At 41.3% G+C, this 18,626-nt stretch overlaps 1 protein-coding gene across 1 annotated transcript in view; it reads right to left on the bottom strand.

Annotated features, from left to right (window-relative positions):
- Positions 1-18,626, bottom strand: part of LOC117513625 (vacuolar protein sorting-associated protein 13B-like) — a 1,146,044-nt gene that overhangs the window by 224,019 nt on the left and 903,399 nt on the right. Inside the window, 2 exon segments of the mRNA XM_034173849.1 lie at positions 3,182-3,363; positions 9,342-9,538. Of these exon segments, the coding sequence (XP_034029740.1) occupies positions 3,182-3,363; positions 9,342-9,538 (379 nt within the window).

The following is an 18,626-nucleotide window of genomic DNA, read 5'->3' as shown; positions in this document are numbered from 1 at the left end:
GTCCTTCTAAATTCTATATATTTAATCCAATTGCAGTACATAAGCTGTAAATACTGTCATGTAGCAGCACTGTTTTCTTATTTTGGCTTAAAGTTACATAGTGAGCAACAAGATTAATAATGTGCTTTAAAAATACATATATACTTCCTGGCATAAATATATACATGGTAATGTTAGGCTAGTGTAAGCATGAATGCTTATTAATAGGCTAACTTTAGCATGAAAACTTGCTGGCATAATATGAGCGAAGCGCCGTGCAGCGGCGCAAAGCTTACTCTATGGTAGATGAAGGCACAAACGGGAAATGGCACAAAAAATCTGCCCAGTGGGGAAAAAGCCACAAACCAGACAACATTGTTGTAAAAAGCCACAAACCGATGGTAGATGAAGCCCCAAACCAGAAATGACATGGTGGCACGCTGAAGACCTTCGCTAGTTCATGTCCGCAACATATACAAGGTCTGTGAGAAAAGTATACGACCTTTTTATTTTCTACAAAAAATATATGGATTTGATTCATATGTTTTTACGTCAGCCAAGCTTGAACCTTCGTGCGCATGCGTGAGTTTTTTCACATCTGTCGGTTGCGTCATTTGCCTGTGGGCAGGCTTTGAGTGAGCACTGGTCCACCCCTCTCGTCGTTTTTTCATTGCGAGGAAATGGCGGAATGATTTGGGCTTTGTTCCATCAGAATTTTTTCAGAAACTGTTAGAGACAGGCAGCTGGAAACCATTCGGAAAATTCACATGGCTTTCGGTGAAAATTTTATGGGCTTCACAGAGATTACGGAGTGTTACTACCGCTTTAAGGACGGCCCACAATGGCGCGCCGCGCTCCGAGCCGCGATCGACAGGCAGAAACCACCATTTAATTTCTAAACGGATGGCTGTGTCGATCCGGGACCGTCGTGTGCAATTTCTCTGGTTATCACAAGAGTGTCAGAGGACAAGTTGGGACATGCCTATCTCGGCTTTCAGTGGCTTACCAGTCGAGTGAGTATAAGAGAAATTGTGGAGAGCTGGGCATGTCCCAACTTGTCCTCTGACACTCCAAAACGGAGGTGTTCTTTGTCTCACTCCATCAGTGGCTCCGTTGTGACGCACGAAGCCTCCGCACGGCTTTCCATGACAAAATCTCTTGTTAAAAGTGAAATCTGCCGGAAAATGGCTGATGTCCAGCTCTTGTGATAACCAGAGAAATTGCACACGACAGTCCCGGATCGACACAGCCATCCGTTTAGAAATGAAATGGTGGTTTCTGCCTGTCGATCGCGGCTCGGAGCGCGGCGCGCCGTGCGCCATTGTGGGCCGTCTTTAAAGCGGTAGTAACACTCATAAAATTTTCACCGAAAGCCATGTGAATTTTCCGAATGGTTTCCAGCTGCCTGTCTGTAACAGTTTCTGAAAACATTCTGATGGAACAAAGCCCAAATCATTCCGCCATTTCCTCGCAATGAAAAAATGATGAGGGGGGTGGACCAGTGCTCACTGAAAGTCTGCACACAGGCGAATGACGCAACCGACAGGCGTGAAAAAACTCATGCATGCGCACGAAGGTTCAAGCTTGTCTGATGCAAGCGCACATGATTCAAATCCATATAGTTTTTGAAAAAAATAAAAAGGTCGGCTAGTTTTCTCACAGACCTCGTATGATATATTGTACTGAAATTGCTGATGTAAACAACCAATGATTTATAAAGGAAAATCATGGAAATCATCAGGGGTGCCCAAACTTTTACATACAACTGAACTATAACTATATTATAACTTAATGCTAGTGGTCCAATGTTACCATGAAAAAAACCAACAGGCTAATGTTAGCATGTAAATTTGCTAGCATCTCATAATGCAATGCTAACAGTCTGCCATTAGTATGAACTCTGAGCCTCCATTGTGAGCAATAGGTTTTCTAAAGTGCTTAATAACCATAGAGTGTATATATACTGGGCAAAGCCTGCATGACCTCAACTGTAGGTTTTCTATAGAGACTCAGAACAGCCCATTTGAAGCCCATGGCTGAGCGTCGCCATGCTGGTAGCAGCGGCAGCACTGATTCTGGCTATGTCACAATGAAGTCATTAACGCATAAAGAGGTGGGGCGTGGGTGGCTCAGTGTGTGACGAACGTAGCCTAGAGACTGTGTAGTGGCTCTTATAAGGGTTTGCTTTGGTGTGGACATGAAACGTTATGAGTCACTTAATCGTGTATTAATGGGCCATAATGGATCCGACCGCTAATAGCTGCTAAAAATGCTAATGCCATTAGCGTACAACATTAAATACTATGAGAATTTCACTCAGCATGAATATTGCAGCAAGGATGTCTTAGCTGATCCGTTAGGACGTTTCACCACATAACAAGCCAGGTTATTCATCATATTTTTTCATAAAATACAAGGTGTTGCCAGCAGGCTCTGAGCCAGGCACGTCGTAAGAGGCAGATACGCAGAGCTAAGCCGCTGTTGCTCAAAGTAACCGCACCCCAATTATACAGAACTTTATCTCTTAAAATGTCTTAAACTAAGTTTGAAAAAAAAAATCCCCCGGTAAAATTGTCATGGAGGAAGAAACTATCTAAAGAGACCAAAACCAGTGTTAGCACCAGGCTGTAAACATGTTTATTTCTGCTTTAAAGTTTGTAATTTTAACATCATCTCCTGCGGGAATGTGCTCCCTTTTTGCACCAGCCTCAAGTGGCCAGTCAAGGAACTGCAACTTTTTCTCCTTCTGTGCGGGCTTCATGTGAAACCATTGAACCCTACCGCTTGTTAAATCATAGTTAGATACAAATTAGCTCAGACAAATCTTACTGCACATCTTTGGGTAATATTACATGCTGCCTGAAAAAATAATCTAATTATGTGTGGTTTTTGAGTTTTTCTCAAGACAGACACACAAACAGACAGACAAACTAACTTACACACAGAATTGGGTGTCAAAGAATTACGGTATAGATAAAAGCAGAGCCTATTCAACAATAAATGTTACAAAAGATGTTGAATGTAGGCCATGAAAGTGCATTTGTTCTGAATACGACCGTTCATAAAACTTGAGAAAAGGAAAGTAAAACTTTATTTGCACCATTAAAATTAACATAAAATTCTGTTGGAAGGACTACTATCTGGAAAAGTGTTCTTCCTGGTGGATTTTCAAACAGCCTGGGGAGCAAACCTTAAGTCCTACCTGTGCCCAGCTGTTCCAGGTGGTGACAGAGGTGAAGTTCTATCTGTGCAAGCTGCAGGGAGACACCAAGGGAGGGGACAAACCACGGGGCAAAGCACGAGTCCACACGGGTGCAGGCGGCCAACGCTGTGGGAGAAACCAGCTGATCGTAGTGCAGCTGAGACCCAGACTCGCTATCCGAGCTAGAGAGAAAGAGAAAAGCCAAAAGACAATCAAACATTTACGAGCGTCTTTTTAATGTGAATAACTGAAGTGCAAAGCATCTAATAGCCCTCGATTCTGGAGGAGTTGTTTTGTTCTCAGAGGTGTACAGCATCATATCTGTTATAGTAAAAAACATAGGCAGCAGTGGCCTCGGCTTTCAAAATGTAAGAAACTGACAAACAAGCTAATTTCAATCTTCATGTAACTTCAAAACTGCACGTTGAGTGAGACACAGAGAAAAAGAAGTGTCTACTTCAGATCCATTCATACAAAATCCTTTCGGTTGGGTTGTGTGGAACTCAACCACTTGTAGGGCAATTAAAACAAAACAAAACAAAAACGTCTGATTTAGTACATTTCTGGACATAAATTGTCTCTCACTCTGGATGGTACTCAACCTTCTTCCTCATTCAATTCATTCTTTTGCTGCTAAATTCATACAAAATCCTTTCTGCTGGGTTGTTTGAACTTGTGACTGTTATTTTAGAATGTAATGTTTATTAAACAGTCAAAAAGCAACATTTTTCCTCTGATTTAGTACATTTCTGTATGGAAATGGTCTCTCTTTCATGTCCCTCTATCTCTTTTCTTTTACAGCTTCATTCGTATAAAAACCTTTCAGCTGCGCTATGTGAAGGTTGACCATGCTATTTGAGTTTGAGAATGTAACTGCTGTGAAACAATCAGAACAGTTTTGCATCACTGATTTAATTCATTGTCTGTGCATTTACTGTTTTACAGTTATTGTGATAACAAGCTGGAGGGGATGGTGTAATAATTTGCTCCCTCACTGCATTTCACAGTGTATAAGCCTAGGATTTTACACAGCCTAGGATAAAAAATGTACAAGTTTGGAAAAAATATGTACTGTAACTGCATGTCAAAAAACCAACACAATGGAATATTTTGTTGAAATTGTTAGATATATTTGTGTGTTTAATTATTGTTTTCTTTATTTGTGTTGATATTAAAGCTATTTTAAAGTTATTTTACGTAGGATTGTATTCTTAGTTTCATATACTTTTCTCTGTTATCTGTTAGAATGTGCATCTGTTGGAATGTGCATGTCTAACTGGATTTAACCGGTTTTACCACTAAGGACAGAGAGATTCAGATTACATTATAAATCATAAGATTCCGTTATCGCACGGGTCAGTGGCAGGGGGTGGGATCTCCCTCGAATACTCACGGGGACCAATAAGGGAAGAATTTTGTGAAATAAGGTCCGCCTTTGTTACGCCCATGGAGTGTTTTATAAAACTGTTTGTACCCATTGTTTTTGGTTCTGAATGGGCAGATCTCAAGCGTGAGAGAAGTTCTTCAGAAATCAGGGCTGATTTTCATTGTGACTTTGAATAAATCTAAAAGTGCGGAATAGTTTGAGTTTGTACTTTGTGAGGAACAATATTACAGAAAGAGCTGGGAGAATAACAAAATACTAATTGAAAACTGTAGTTTTTTTCACTGTGCAAATCTTTATGGTATGGGTTGCAGTGGACATTATCCAAGCGCCCTCTGGTGGCCATTTTTGGCTGATGAAAACATCGCCAAACACAATACAAATCCATGTAATTTGGTCACTTTTCAAAGGAGTCAGACTCATCAGTAAAGTCAATTTAATGGACAATGGTTCATTTCAGGTCAGTTTGGTCTATAAATGTCATCATTCTAGCCAATGATAGCTATCAGCTGGCTGTTAGAAACAAGTTAGAGACAAAACAAAGCCAGGTGATTTCAATAGACAATTAATACAGCCCAAGCATGTTTTCATTGGCTGGCCAGTTGCAATAGAACGAATTCTCCCCTTCGGATTCGCCACTTCGCCAGAAGTGACATATAGAGGGTTTTCAATCACATGACCGATTTGCTGCAGGACAGGTGCCGTCTCCATTCTGGATTACAAGGAGGCTGGCGCGTGATAGAAAAATGGAGAGAATGTACGGTTATTACGATGCTTTAAATCCTTGAGATAAAGCTATTTATCGTGATAGATGTGTAGCAGTTGGTTCAGTGGATCTGTATCTTATACCAGATAGTGAATTTAGTGGTGATGTAACGAACTGGCCGACAGTGTCACACTGCGATATTGTGAACTAGGAAGCTGCTGACCAGGTCAGCCTCACCGGCCTCCTGCAGAGCATCACAACGGAGCTCTGAAAGCGGAGGTCGTCTTGAAGTCCTGAGCGATTTCTCTCACCAGGTGCTAGAAGGGCAGCTTGCGGATCAGCAGCTCGGTGCTCAAGGACCACAATGCAAATAAGCATCCATATTGGAAGCTTTCTTGTGTTATCCTCTGCGGTATTTTTATGTATTCTTATATAATTTTATTGCCGAATAAAATTAAATAAAATTCTGGGAGCAGTGGATTTCTGGTAGCGGCGGATCTCTCTCAGCGCCATGGTGCCATGAGGCTTCTTCACACCAACATTGATGCTTCTGCAATTGTTCGCCAAATGCACATAGCGTATCACAGCGGCCACCGCGTCGTAATCCAGAATGGGCGCAGGACACAAAATGACATGACCGATACGTCACATGAAAACCCTCTACAGTCATGCCCTCCCATTAGACCAAGGTCCATAGGACTAAAAATGGCTGGTTTCTTCTTCTTGACTTCTTCTACTCTGTGCTTTCTGCTATTGTATGTGGTGCTGCCCTCCTGTGGTGAACATGGATCAAACTGAGGCTGCACCAACTTGCTCAGTAGAAAAACCTGAAGAAGGGTCCCCTGGTCTGTTATCAAATATGTTACTGAAGGTCAGCAATGGCACTTTTGGTGTAATTTAACCTATCATGAAAAATAAATGAGTACTTTTAAAGAAAGTATTGGGCACTGCAGTCTCATCTGAAGGTGGGCGATAAAGGGGTTAAATGAAAGAGCATATGACGCATCATCATTATTCACATTAAAGTCACATTATTCGCTAAAACTTACTGATATAACCTCACCCATTTGCCTCGTCTTCCCTTCTCCACTGGGAACCAAAAAAACAACTGCACTACACTGCACAATGCTGTGTTTGTGTTGTCCACTGGCAGGCTGTCCCCGGAAGTGGTCAAATCCCACGATATCTCGCAGGGGTTCAAATGAGACTGCGCTGCCCCATTGCAATGGATTGTATACTGTATGACATCTTTCCACATTAATTAAAAACTATCATTCCTTAATTGTATCATAACCCAGGTATCTGGAGAGGTACTGAATTGTTTTATAAGGCAGAGAAACACATCCCTGCTGGCGTGAACCATTTTTACCTTCAACCAAACACAAACAAAACAAACACTGGGCGTGAGGTGGGACACACCCTGAACAGGACGCCAGTATGCCACAGGGACACATATAGGTAGACAAGCAAACACATTCACGCCCACACGCATGCCTACAGACAATTTAAACTTTCCAACAGACAATAAATAAATAAATAAAAACATCAACACAACTTTCAAATTAAAACAGATTCTTATTCACAGCGAACTAACTGCTTTTGTCTTTCATCCTGTAAACTTTCTAACTTCTTTGTCACAAACGTATAGCTCCAACAGCTACAATTACCGCGATTAAAGGTTGTGAGTCTGGGCCGATGGTTACGGCTGCAGTTTTCAGAAGAACCTCTCCGTGGACATTAATTGCATGTCACGGCTGATGATGTTGAATCGAAGGTAATTGAAGTGAATGACCATTTGCTCTGTAATTTGCTGCTACCATGATCCACCATATAAAAAACACCAGGAGGAAACGCTCAAGACCTGGAAAAACGCTGGTGCAGCAGAGCGCTCCTTAAAAAGATAAGCATCATATGTTGACAATTTTCATTACTTCCAGTTGGCCGAGCGGCCAAGTTATTTTTCTGGTGGAAACTAAAGTAAGGCAGATGAAACAAGCAAGTAAGGAAAAGGGAATCAATTTTGATCAAAAAAGACAAATAATTTAAACATAAAGGAAATGTAGTGTTTGGAGCATGATTGTAATGAAAGACAGATGTATATTTTTTGCTTTACACTGTATCTGGTACTGTAGGCTGCTGCTTTTTTCTTCTCTTACATGTTTTCTTATTCCACCCTTTCTGCTCCTCTGGAGTGCTCGAAGCCACACAGAATCTGGGCTTGGCAATTCTCTTCCACAAAAAAAAAAAGTTCTTCAAGTCCCAGGAGGACATTTCAAAAAAACTGTGTGTGTGTCTGTGTGTGAGTGCACGCGCAGGGACAAAGACTAAAATAGAGAACAAAATGAAGATGAGATAAAGGTGATGCTGGATGAGACGTGAGGACATTCATCTTCAGATGTTAGAGCGCGTGGTGAGCCTGATCCAACTCATTCCATCCCAAAGCGTCCAGGCCCATTCCAGGCCAGGCCTAGGAAGGTATGAGCCAACCCAAAGGGGGCTTTACTTCACTCGCTTCCCGTGAGCTTCCCCTCGATTAGATACACTCAAGGTAAGCAGGAAGGAATCCGGATGGGCCCTGACAGGCACTTGGTGTGCTGGGAAATCTCATTAGGCCGATCTGAACGCCTTCCAAAGCCCGCTCCCTGCTCCTGCGCAGCAGATGTGGGGCGAGGGACACATTGCGAGCTCTTTGTGCTCGGCGGCCTGGGTGCGCTCTCTCGCTCTCCCTGGTTTCCCTCACGGTGGACAGCACACATTCTGTAGACACTCACATGCATGCGATACAGCACAAACAGGCGCACACGCAACTGCCCAGACCTGCGAGCAGAAAGAAACACTACAAAATAAACAAGATCGATCAAAAGGCCTGAAGAAGCGCTCTCCACCAATCAGTGACCGGCTTGAAAACATCACAACAGGTCAATTAGGGCGACTCCTATGGAAACACAAATTTGTTTCCACTACATCCACATGAATCATTTGATCCAGATCATTTCATGCAAATTGGTAAATTCATAAGGGAACTTCTCTGTTTGTAATTTTAGGATACATGAGTGGAAACAGAAGCTAAAATCTGAAAAATGTCCACATTTTTTTCAGAGGTAAAGAATCATTTAAAATAGAATGGAACATGCTCTTGCTTCAGATTAAAACCATCGACTTTCTGGCATAATTCAAACGTGAATTATTTAATGGGCTTCATAGTAACCAGTGTCGTTGTTTGGAAAAAGGACGCCAGTGTAGAGAACCACAACGTGTTTATTGTCCCGCAGGCAAAAATAGCTCCTTGATGTACTGCTTGTTCAAAAACAAGCAGTAAGTAAAGATGAGTAAAGAATTAGACACATAATTGCAGACACCTACAAACCTGGAAAACCAGAAGCAGGACATTAAGCTACGCAAAATGAACAAGGAAGAAATATCAAAGTAAACATGCCAGAGAATATTTATTATGGGTGAAAATTAGCCAGATACCCAAAACATCCAAAACATGACCTATGAGACCAGGGGCCCAACCACTGTTCATTGTGTAGAGGTTGTGACCTCCAATCAAAGATAAAGAAGCCAAATCTCGGTGACTCTTGACTGTGTTTCAAAGTGTTCTTCATTGAAACCTCAAACAGGTCTACAAGTATGTGTTGGTGTTGCTCCATCCACCACCTTATCAAAATACCCCAAGTTCCAACTTGCTACCACCCGGCAGACCTGTAGTCCATCTCCACATCATGAAAAAAGTATCTATCTTCTACAGTGAGGTGTTGCATGGGCATCCCATTGGCTGTGCCCAGTAGACTCAGCAGACTCAGTAGACTCAGCAGTGAGGCACCTGAGTAGAGTGTCAGTTGAAGGAACCCGAGCAACAGAGATGTCTAACATATACAGCTGCTAAAAGAAGCTTTCCCAGTAGGTCAGTAGTGAAGAGACATATGTCAGGACTGGAAATATAGAAGAGAGTGAGAAGGGGAAAAACAAAAATAAGTACAAAGATGCTGCAGACTATATCTGATGATAACCAGGCAACTCAGTCCTGCATTAGGACTAACCCTGTCAAACATGGACACCGCCCTCACCTCAGCTCATCTCCGGCCTCTGCATTACTGCTGAGTACAATCCTCCACAAGTCCGAGGCCACCAGTTCCTTCTGCTGCTCGGTGAGGCTGAGGCTCGGTAGCTGCAGCTGGCAGGCGCTACTCTCTGACAAGCTGAACTCCCGGTACAAAACAAAGGCCTGCTGGAGCTCATCCCAGTACTCCAAGCTGCACGGCACCTGGCAGGAAAGAAACACAAAACACATTCCATATGTTACCCCCATATACATATTTTGTTTTTGTATATGCCCTCTATCCCTGTTCGGCGCAGCTGCACCATATGCACCACACAGTAACTGAAGAACCTCCAACTTCCGTTTAGGAGTAAATCCCACACAGCTGCCCTGCTGCACACTCCTTGAGCAACACAACAACATGGAAATGACAGACACTCATTTAGTAAAATGTTGTAACAAGACAGTGATAAAGGCCTCGACGGTTTTACCTCTAATGTACCTGAGAGTATAAAGCTACTGTGTGTAGGATTTAGTGTCATCTAGTGGTGAGTTTGCAGATTGCATTATACCATCACCGGTGATGATTTTGCTTCTGTGGTAACGGGGATTCATCCTCCCTTGCCTTCTCTTCTCTAACACTATGTATGATCCTCTATTTCACAAAAACAAAAGTTCTTAAACTTGCTAGCTTGCAGTATCAGCCAGCAGATATCGTACAGGGATGCTACTACTGATGCTTCGTTTTCTTCAGTCTTCTGGATGCATTGGAAAATGCAAAAGGCAAAGTAAGTATGTCCCTCTTGGTTTACTATATCAACATAGTGGTGCAACATGGCAGCCTCCATGAGGGGGCGCTCTTGCATGCAGATATGAAGGCCTCATTCTAAGCTGATGAAAACACATCAATTTGATTCATTGTTGCAGGTAAATAATTATGCACTAATGAAGAGAAGGGCATGAATGCTATATTCCATTTATGCAAATAAACACCCCTAAATTTGACAGACAAGAATTGAACGAAAAATTGAACATTCTAAAAGAAAGCTTGGTTTTACTTTTCCTACTTTCTTTATTTGGAATTATTGTCAGTGATCTAAAGTGGGATAAACACCTCATCGCTGCATAATGTATTTCTATCACTGACAGTGTCTGGAACTGTGGCCATCCATGGACTTCAGCTCTTCCTTTGCAATTTTCGACGACAGAACTAAAACTGTCTTGAATTATATACCATGTGGCTGGAAAGAAAACATCCAAACTTAAAAGTGTTAAAAAGAGGTGCTTAAGCACTCATACCGGTGATAATTGCTGGTGTAAATCCCATGGAAAAACGAGTAAATCTCTCATCTACAAAGTTTCTCCTCCGCTCACTCATCAATAACGACCAAACTCCAGCCAGACGTGTGCAATTACTTCAGCAGAAAGGTTTGTCAATTTCCTTCCAGCCAACCAAACACAGAAAACATGGTCACAAACATTTGACTTCTGTTCCCAGCTTGTGGTTTTTGTGAGAAAAAAGGCTTCATTCTATCCCCATTCAGTCTTAAAGTGTATTTTATATTTCTGTCAGTTCTTCTTAAGTGTAAATTATTTCAACCAAATTCAAGTGACAAGAAGCGGTTTACTATGTTTTGTTTTGTTTTTTTGCTTGCCCTGCACATTATCTACATTATGTATCTGCTTAGCCTATGATAGTGTGTGCATTCTAAATCAATACGGAATCAATTAAAATTGTTTTTGTCCAGAATGAGAAGATGTACTCAAAACCATTCCAAAATAGAGCCCAGGGTGAAAAGTACAGAGTTCCTCTTCAACCAAATGTGGGATTTAAAACTCAAGAGAAAGAGAAGGAAAAGTCTGGACTGTTGTTCTGTTGTTTTGTTTTGTTGACTGTGGAGTGAAAACAAAGTGCAAATCATTTCCTGCAAAAGTGTGAACAGAACTTATTTTCACATGCACAAGAAGCCTTCAGATTTAACAACATTGCTATAAATGTGCACAGATATTGATCAGCAAGCTGCAAGAAGACATTGTTATAGATGTTGTAATGTTTTGCCTTATTTGATACCTGCTCTGGTGTTTGCTCTCTGTCTTACTGTTGTTCAAGTGTTAATTGTATCTCTGTGTATTTACCTTATGTCCAAGTGATTTAACTTTGTGCACTGGTAAGCTTTCTTTTTTTACTTCCTGTTCATGGGCACTCAGGATTCCGGTTTCACATGCACGCTCATTTCTTCATTGAGTCCCGCACTATATAGCCGCTCACAGCTCCTCACTCCAATGAGGCAATCCGCCAGATTGTCTTGCCTCCATGCCTGCTTTCTTGTATTTGTTTCTGGTGTTTGATCTCCAACTGCTGACCCCCACTGCCTCCTCAATGGATCCTGAGCTTGGCCTCCCATTTTCGTATCTGTCCACCTGGTATAATTGATTACTGTGTTTTGACCCTCTGCCTGTTTTTCTGGTTTACTCAACTGCTGCTACCCTCACAGACACCATTACTAGGCGGACTGCATACCCATGCACCAAACTTTTGTCTGTGTGTTCAACTGATGACTCAACCTGCTTCCACATGGACCGCATTGTTTTTTTGAGTTTTGGCTCTTTCAGTTCTATTGCTGGCAAATAAAGATTGCATACCAGTGTTGCTGTCTGCTCAAGGGTTCTTGGTCAATCCATTACATGTAAATAAGTAGGCTGACACCTTACCAGAGCATTTCACTTGACGCTATCCTCACTAAAGCTGGTACACAACAAATACTACTTTAGCATGTTGTGTCTACTGTTACACCTTAACTACTAAGCAATATCAATGGCTGACACTACACATGCGGTGATTAAAAGTGTACTGCAGTACTACAACTTTGAGAGGTTTCTTATAAATGCTTTAATGATGTAAAATTGTTTATCTTTTTTTGTAGAACTTGTTTTGCCATTTTGAATTCTGGCTGTAATTCCTCAAGACTCTCATCTGTTATAGACACAGAAAATGAAAACTTGGATACAACAAGGATGACACGGTGGTAGTGGGTTAGTACAGTAGTAATGGTACTGCAATACATTTTTAACAGTACTGGGCTATGTTGTAGCCGCTCTAAGCATTGGAGCTCCATGCACTCAGTACAACCACCGGCCTACAACTCTTGTGCCTGTAGCCACGTCCTTGAAGTTATTAGCAAGTGAAGTCACTGGAGGCAACTTTGAATTTTACTAATTTCAAATAAACTTTTAACAATTTATTGTGCTATTGAAATATCATATTAATTTTACAGCAAGCCAACAACACAGCAAGAACTCATCTCCACAATCACAGCGCATGACTACAATGTCACCAAACGCAAGACGACAATTAACACTGAATCCCTGTGTAATTTTTCCCACTGAACAACAATCAGGTTGAGTGAAATTTCACATTATGTGATGTTTGTAGGGTTTCCCCTCATTCTTCCTACTCCATCCTAAAATGTACATAAACCTGTGTGAACCAGGTTCTCAGGTTCCCCCGACCACCTGCACAATTTGGTTGTTTATGGATCAGAACTGACAGCCAGCTCTCAACAGCACACCTGAACTCTGCCAGGCACAATTGTGTTTGTGTATTTGTCTGTGCAGATATGCAGCAATCCAGTTGTGCAGCAGGTTTACGGAGCTTCCTGGACAATCATGTAACTCACTGAACTGTCAGCATGTTGATGTGACAAGTGTGAAGATGTGTTCTTATGGGGACGTTTACAGTGAGGAAAATAAGTATTTGAACACCCTGCGATTTTGCAGGTTCTCCCACTTAGAAATCACGGAGGGGTCTGAAATTTTCATCTTAGGTGCATGTCCACTGTGAGAGACATAATCTAAAAAAAAAAAAAAAAAATTCAAATTTCAAATTTATTAATTTTATAGCGCCAATTCACGATAAAATCGTCTCAAGGCACTTCACACAATAAACAATTAAAAATTTAAAAAACAATAAAAAAAAAAAGACATTTTAAAAAAATCTGGAAATCACAATGTATGATTTTTTAATAATTGATTTGAATGTTACTGCTGCAAATAAGTATTTGAACACCTGTGAAAATCAATGTTAATATTTGGTACAGTAGCCTTTGTTTGCAATTACAGAGGTCAAACGTTTCCTGTAGTTTTTCACCAGGTTTGCACACACTGCAGCACTCTTCCATACAGATCTTCTCTAGATCTTTCAGGTTTGGAGTTTCAGCTCCCTCCAAAGATTTTCTATTGAGTTCAGGTCTGGAGACTGGCCAAGACACTCCAGGACCTTGAAATGCTTCTTATGGAGACCCTCCTTAGTTGCCCTGGCTGAGTGTTTGGGGTCATTGTCATGCTGGAAGACCCAGCCATGACCCATCTTCAATGCTCTTACTGAGGAAAGGAGGTTGTCTGCCAAAATCTCACAATACATGACCCCATCCATCCTCCCTTCAATACGGTGCAGTCGTCCTGTCCCCTTTGCAGAAGAGCACCCCCAGAGTATGATGTTTCTACCCCCATGCTTCATGGTTGGGATGGTTTTCTTGGGGTTGTTCTCATCCTCTAAACATGGTAAGTGGAGTTGATTCCAAAAAGCTCTATTTTGGTCTCATCTGACCACATGACCTTCTCCCCTTCCTGTGGATCATCCAGATGGTCACTGGTGAACTTCAAACAGGCCTGGACATGTGCTGGCTTGAGCAGGGGGACCTTGCTGCCCTGCAGGATTTTAAACCATGACAGCATCATGTGTTACTAATGTAATCTTTGTGACTGTGGTCCCAGCTCTCTTCTGGTCATTGACCAGGTCCTCCTGTGTAGTTCTGGAGTTTCTCAGAATCATCCTTATCCCACGAGGTAAGATCTTGTATGGAGCCCCAGACCGAGGAAGATTGACAGTTAACTTGGTCATTGACCAGGTCCTCCTGTGTAGTTCTGAGCTTTCTCAGAATCATCCTTACCCCACAAAGTGAGATTTTGCATGGAATCCCAGACCGAGGGAGATTGACAGTCTTCTTGTGTTTCTTCCACTTTCTAATAAATAATCATAACAGTTGTTGTGGTCTTCTACCAAGCTGCTTGCCTGTTGTCCTGTAGTCCATCCCAGCCTTGTGCAGGTCTACAGTTTTGTCCCTGGTGTCCTTAGACAGCTCTTTGGTCTTGGCTATGGTGGACAGGTTGGAGTGTGATTGATTGAGTGTGTGAACGGGTGTCTTTTATACAGGTAACAAGTTCAAACAGGTGCAATTAATACAGGTAAAGAGTGCAGAATAAGAGGGCTTCTTAAAGAAAAATTAACAGGTCTGTGTGAGCCAGAATTCTTGCTGGTTGGTAGGTGTTCAAATACTTATTTGCAGCAGTAAAATACAAATAAATTATATATATATATATATAAAAAAAAAAAAATCATACATTGTGATTTCCAGATTTTTTTTTTTTTTTTAGATTATGTCTCTCACAGTGGACATGCACCTAAGATGAAAATTTCAGACCTCTCCATGATTTCTAAGTGGGAGAACTTGCAAAACCGCAGGGTGTTCAAATACTGTATATGTGTGGGGCTGTGGCTAACACCCGGTGTACACTACAGCAATGCTGTACAAAAGGATAATCAACCAGATCTATCCACACTCATGACAAAGCACTGCACAGGGAAAGAAGCTGAGTGGCTAAATTTACTGCTGTGATCAGGTCATGGGCTTGAACGATGACAACAATAACAATAAGTAGGAAATGAACAACTCCACCAAACATCAACAAATACATGGGACTATGTGATGGAAACTTGCTCCTTTATTCAAATTAAGGTGGGGCTGGATGTATATGCTGGTGTTGTGCATGCACCACACCACGAAACTGACTTGGGTCTTGGATGGCAATGACCCAGACAGACACCTCTTTAAAGTAACCATCTATAAGCTATTACCAGGTGAAATGTGGACATGTCCTTGACCTTCTCCAAGCCACTGGAGTCCTCAGCACTGAGGCACCAGAGTGTTGGATCATGCACAAAGAAATGTGCCGCATGGCCAAAGTGTCAAGGTTAGCGTCCTCTCATGATGCAAGTCCTGCTCCTCATCTTACACTAACAACGTAACTGCTCACTTGACACAAAATCATTCCAATGGTATCTGAAGATTCTCCAAAGAAACCTTAATTTTAATTCAAATGGTAACTATATTATAATAGCCAAGTGGCCTCTGTGTGCGTACGTGCATGTGTATGGTCAATCATGCAGAAACTGGGGACATTTGCCATTTGGTATGCTTATGTATTTTGGGTCAAGGATGAATGCTGTGGAAACAGAAAGTTGATAAGACAAATAGTTTTGGAGAAACTAACAATTTTAGCTAACCAGCAAACAATGGACGTTGTACTGCAATGCATCATGTAAGTTTGGGGTTGCAGGGTTTTAAATCTTGTTATTGCGGTTTCTGTTAGTCTAACAGTGTTGTTAGTGTTACTGATTTATTGTGTTTTTGTAGTTCAATTAGTTTAGTCTGGTTAGTTAATTAGTTCATTTTTGTTGCTAGTACCATAAGTGTACCATAAGCCACGTCTTCGTTTGTGTCTAAAATTAGAAACACCTGCTTGCAACAAAATGTGGAAAAGACAAAAAGCTCTGCATGTGCGTGTACCTTCGATCACAGAGACAATGAGGATAGCTGAGATTTACCACTTGGCTTGCTTATGTATTTTGGGTTAAGGATGAACACTGCCAAAACAGAACGTTGATAAGACTAATATTTTTGGAGAAGGTATGGATATTAGTTAACATTGCTAACTACATTCTGGACTCACATGCCATTCCAGCAGGGAGCGGTAAATCATCTTTATATTAAAACTGTGAGTATGTGCGTGCTTTAATTTAGTAAGTTCAATGTAAGTACATAATATAATTGTAAATACATTAAAAATACATGGATGACAAAGAAAGTGAAAACACATTTCCATTGTGGTCCATTTAAAAATCAAATGGCAGAAGTAATAATAAAATAAAAATACTACTACTACTACTACTACTACTACTACTAATAATAATAATAATAATACTGTATATATGATAACAAGAACCTAAACAATTTATAGATACATTAAGACAGCAAATTAACATTAAAAACTCTGTAATTAACAGGAAATAAAAGGGTTGAGTTCTTCTTCTAAAATTTGTTGAGGTCTAATGTCAAAGGTTCTAAAAACATTCTGGACTCACACACCATTCCAACTCATTATAGAAACTTTTCATAATATATTACCACCCATGAAAAATGTCAGTTCAAATGAGTTCAACAGGCCCATGGAACCCCACGGGCAACACGCAGGTATTATAATAAAAGCCAAACAACAAGGTATTCTGTTTCAGTTTACACTTATCCTTCTCAACAGTACTGTATTCATTCAAATGTAGCCCCAGCTGTTTCCTGCGCAGGGAGTAAGGAAGTCTTTGGAGAATCCCAAATGCCACTATGAGGAAACTCCAACACCAAAAACAAATATGGCTGCTCTTGGTGATGAATCACCAAGAGCTTATTTTAGAATTCTTGGGGGAGAATGTCAAAATTATGTGGATCTTCTCTCATCTGTCTTCAGTCAACCACATTCCCATACATTTTTATCGCAACTTATCAGCTGACATGCAACTTTTGGGGGCTGTGTGATGAGAAACTGCTCAAGAAATACGGTTGTAAGAACAGGTTTGTACTATGGAGTACACTGTGCTCTCTGGCACTGTATGTCACTGCTCCTAGTGGTGATGGGGAAGTACTAAACCGCCTTCGCACATTGGTCAAGATCAGGCCGGCATACAGAGTTGCTGTAGTGTACCCAGGCCTTTAGAGAGGAAGGGATGAGGTAACTCCGGCTTACTTCATGAAATGCCAAAAAGGTTTTCCTGGAATCAACCTCACCTAATTATACCTGACAGAGTTCTGCACCCGCAACCCAACACCAAGCCACCGGAGCGGAAACTCAATGGCTCGCAGCAGAGAATTCCCAGAACTGAAACGCCGAGGGTGTTTTTATTTCACCTGTGAAATTCTATACACAAGACGACATGTAAAAATGAATATTCAAGGTACTTATGTCTTGCAGTGGAATGCTTCTGCATGGTTGGATTGATGTCATGTTCCCTATGACTTGTTCTCTTGGGCTTGGAGCAGAGTGGAGATGAAATCGATAACCAGGAGTTGCAGGGAGAATGAAAAAGAAAGAAGAAAAAGTTGACATTAATTTCAGGTTAGCCGTGTTGGCACTGGCTGGTGCGAGCATGAAACACCTGTATATATGACGACTGCACATATAGACACTCATGAGAAAGACATTATATAATTGCATGTATGAAAGACAACATGCGTGTATACACACATGTGCATGTACGTACTTGTGAGCTGCAGTCTGGGCAGTATCACTTTCCGCTGGCTGATTGTGTGTGTACCTTATCTGATAAACAATATGTAACCCTGAATAGCTGACATTCCCTTGGCTGGATGGGACCAATCTGTGCATTCGCCGAGTACTGGTCAAAGTAAACATGGCAGTGAGACCTCGGGGCAGAATAGCAGCTGAAGGGTTATCTTAATTTTCAAATTATGATTCCATTTTGGATGCAATTCAAGTTTCTGGAACATCAAGTCAAGTGGTTTAAATAATGAAAAAATATTTACAGCGAGCAGGGGCAGTGCACATGTTCCGCTAAGGCCAAACAACTCTCACGCCATCTGTGACTCTTGACAAGTTTAATTAAGATCAGCGCATCAGTTGTTGAAGAACTGATTAAAATGCTTCTAAAATGATCCATCTTGTTGTGTTAAGCAAAGAAAAAAAATCTACTTCCAATATTCAATATTTAACAAATTCTTCCTCTTGATAAGGTTGATCATTGGTAACACAATAATCAGAAAGGTGAGGGACACACTCTACGATCCTCTGTAGACTCTGAGGCCAATTGGTGCACGTCCATAAATTCCATAGCATGGACGGGATGTCAGACGGTTACAGGTTAATTCTCCAGCTAAGGCTACAAATTGAAAGCCAGGAGGACTGGGACTATGTGGACGACCTGTCTTGTACAAGTGTGACCGAGAACCTAAAGTCTACAGAATGGTAGTCCACCTTTGAACCCACTGACAATGGACAAGGGATGCCAAAAACATAAAGCACTTGCAAAGATTTATTTATTTTTTTTATTTTTATGCTGATGACTATTTCTTCTTTCTCTTTCGGCTGCTACCGTTAGGGGGCGCCACAGGAGATCAATCGTTTCCATCTCACCCTGTCCTCTGTATCTTCCTCTGTCACACCAACCACCTGCATGTCCTCCTTCAGC

The sequence above is a fragment of the Thalassophryne amazonica genome, chromosome 7, assembly GCF_902500255.1.
Source record: "Thalassophryne amazonica chromosome 7, fThaAma1.1, whole genome shotgun sequence".
In the NCBI taxonomy this organism is placed as follows: domain Eukaryota; kingdom Metazoa; phylum Chordata; class Actinopteri; order Batrachoidiformes; family Batrachoididae; genus Thalassophryne; species Thalassophryne amazonica.
The sequence above is the reverse complement of the archived record's forward strand: the minus strand, read 5'-3'. Positions and strand labels throughout refer to the sequence as shown.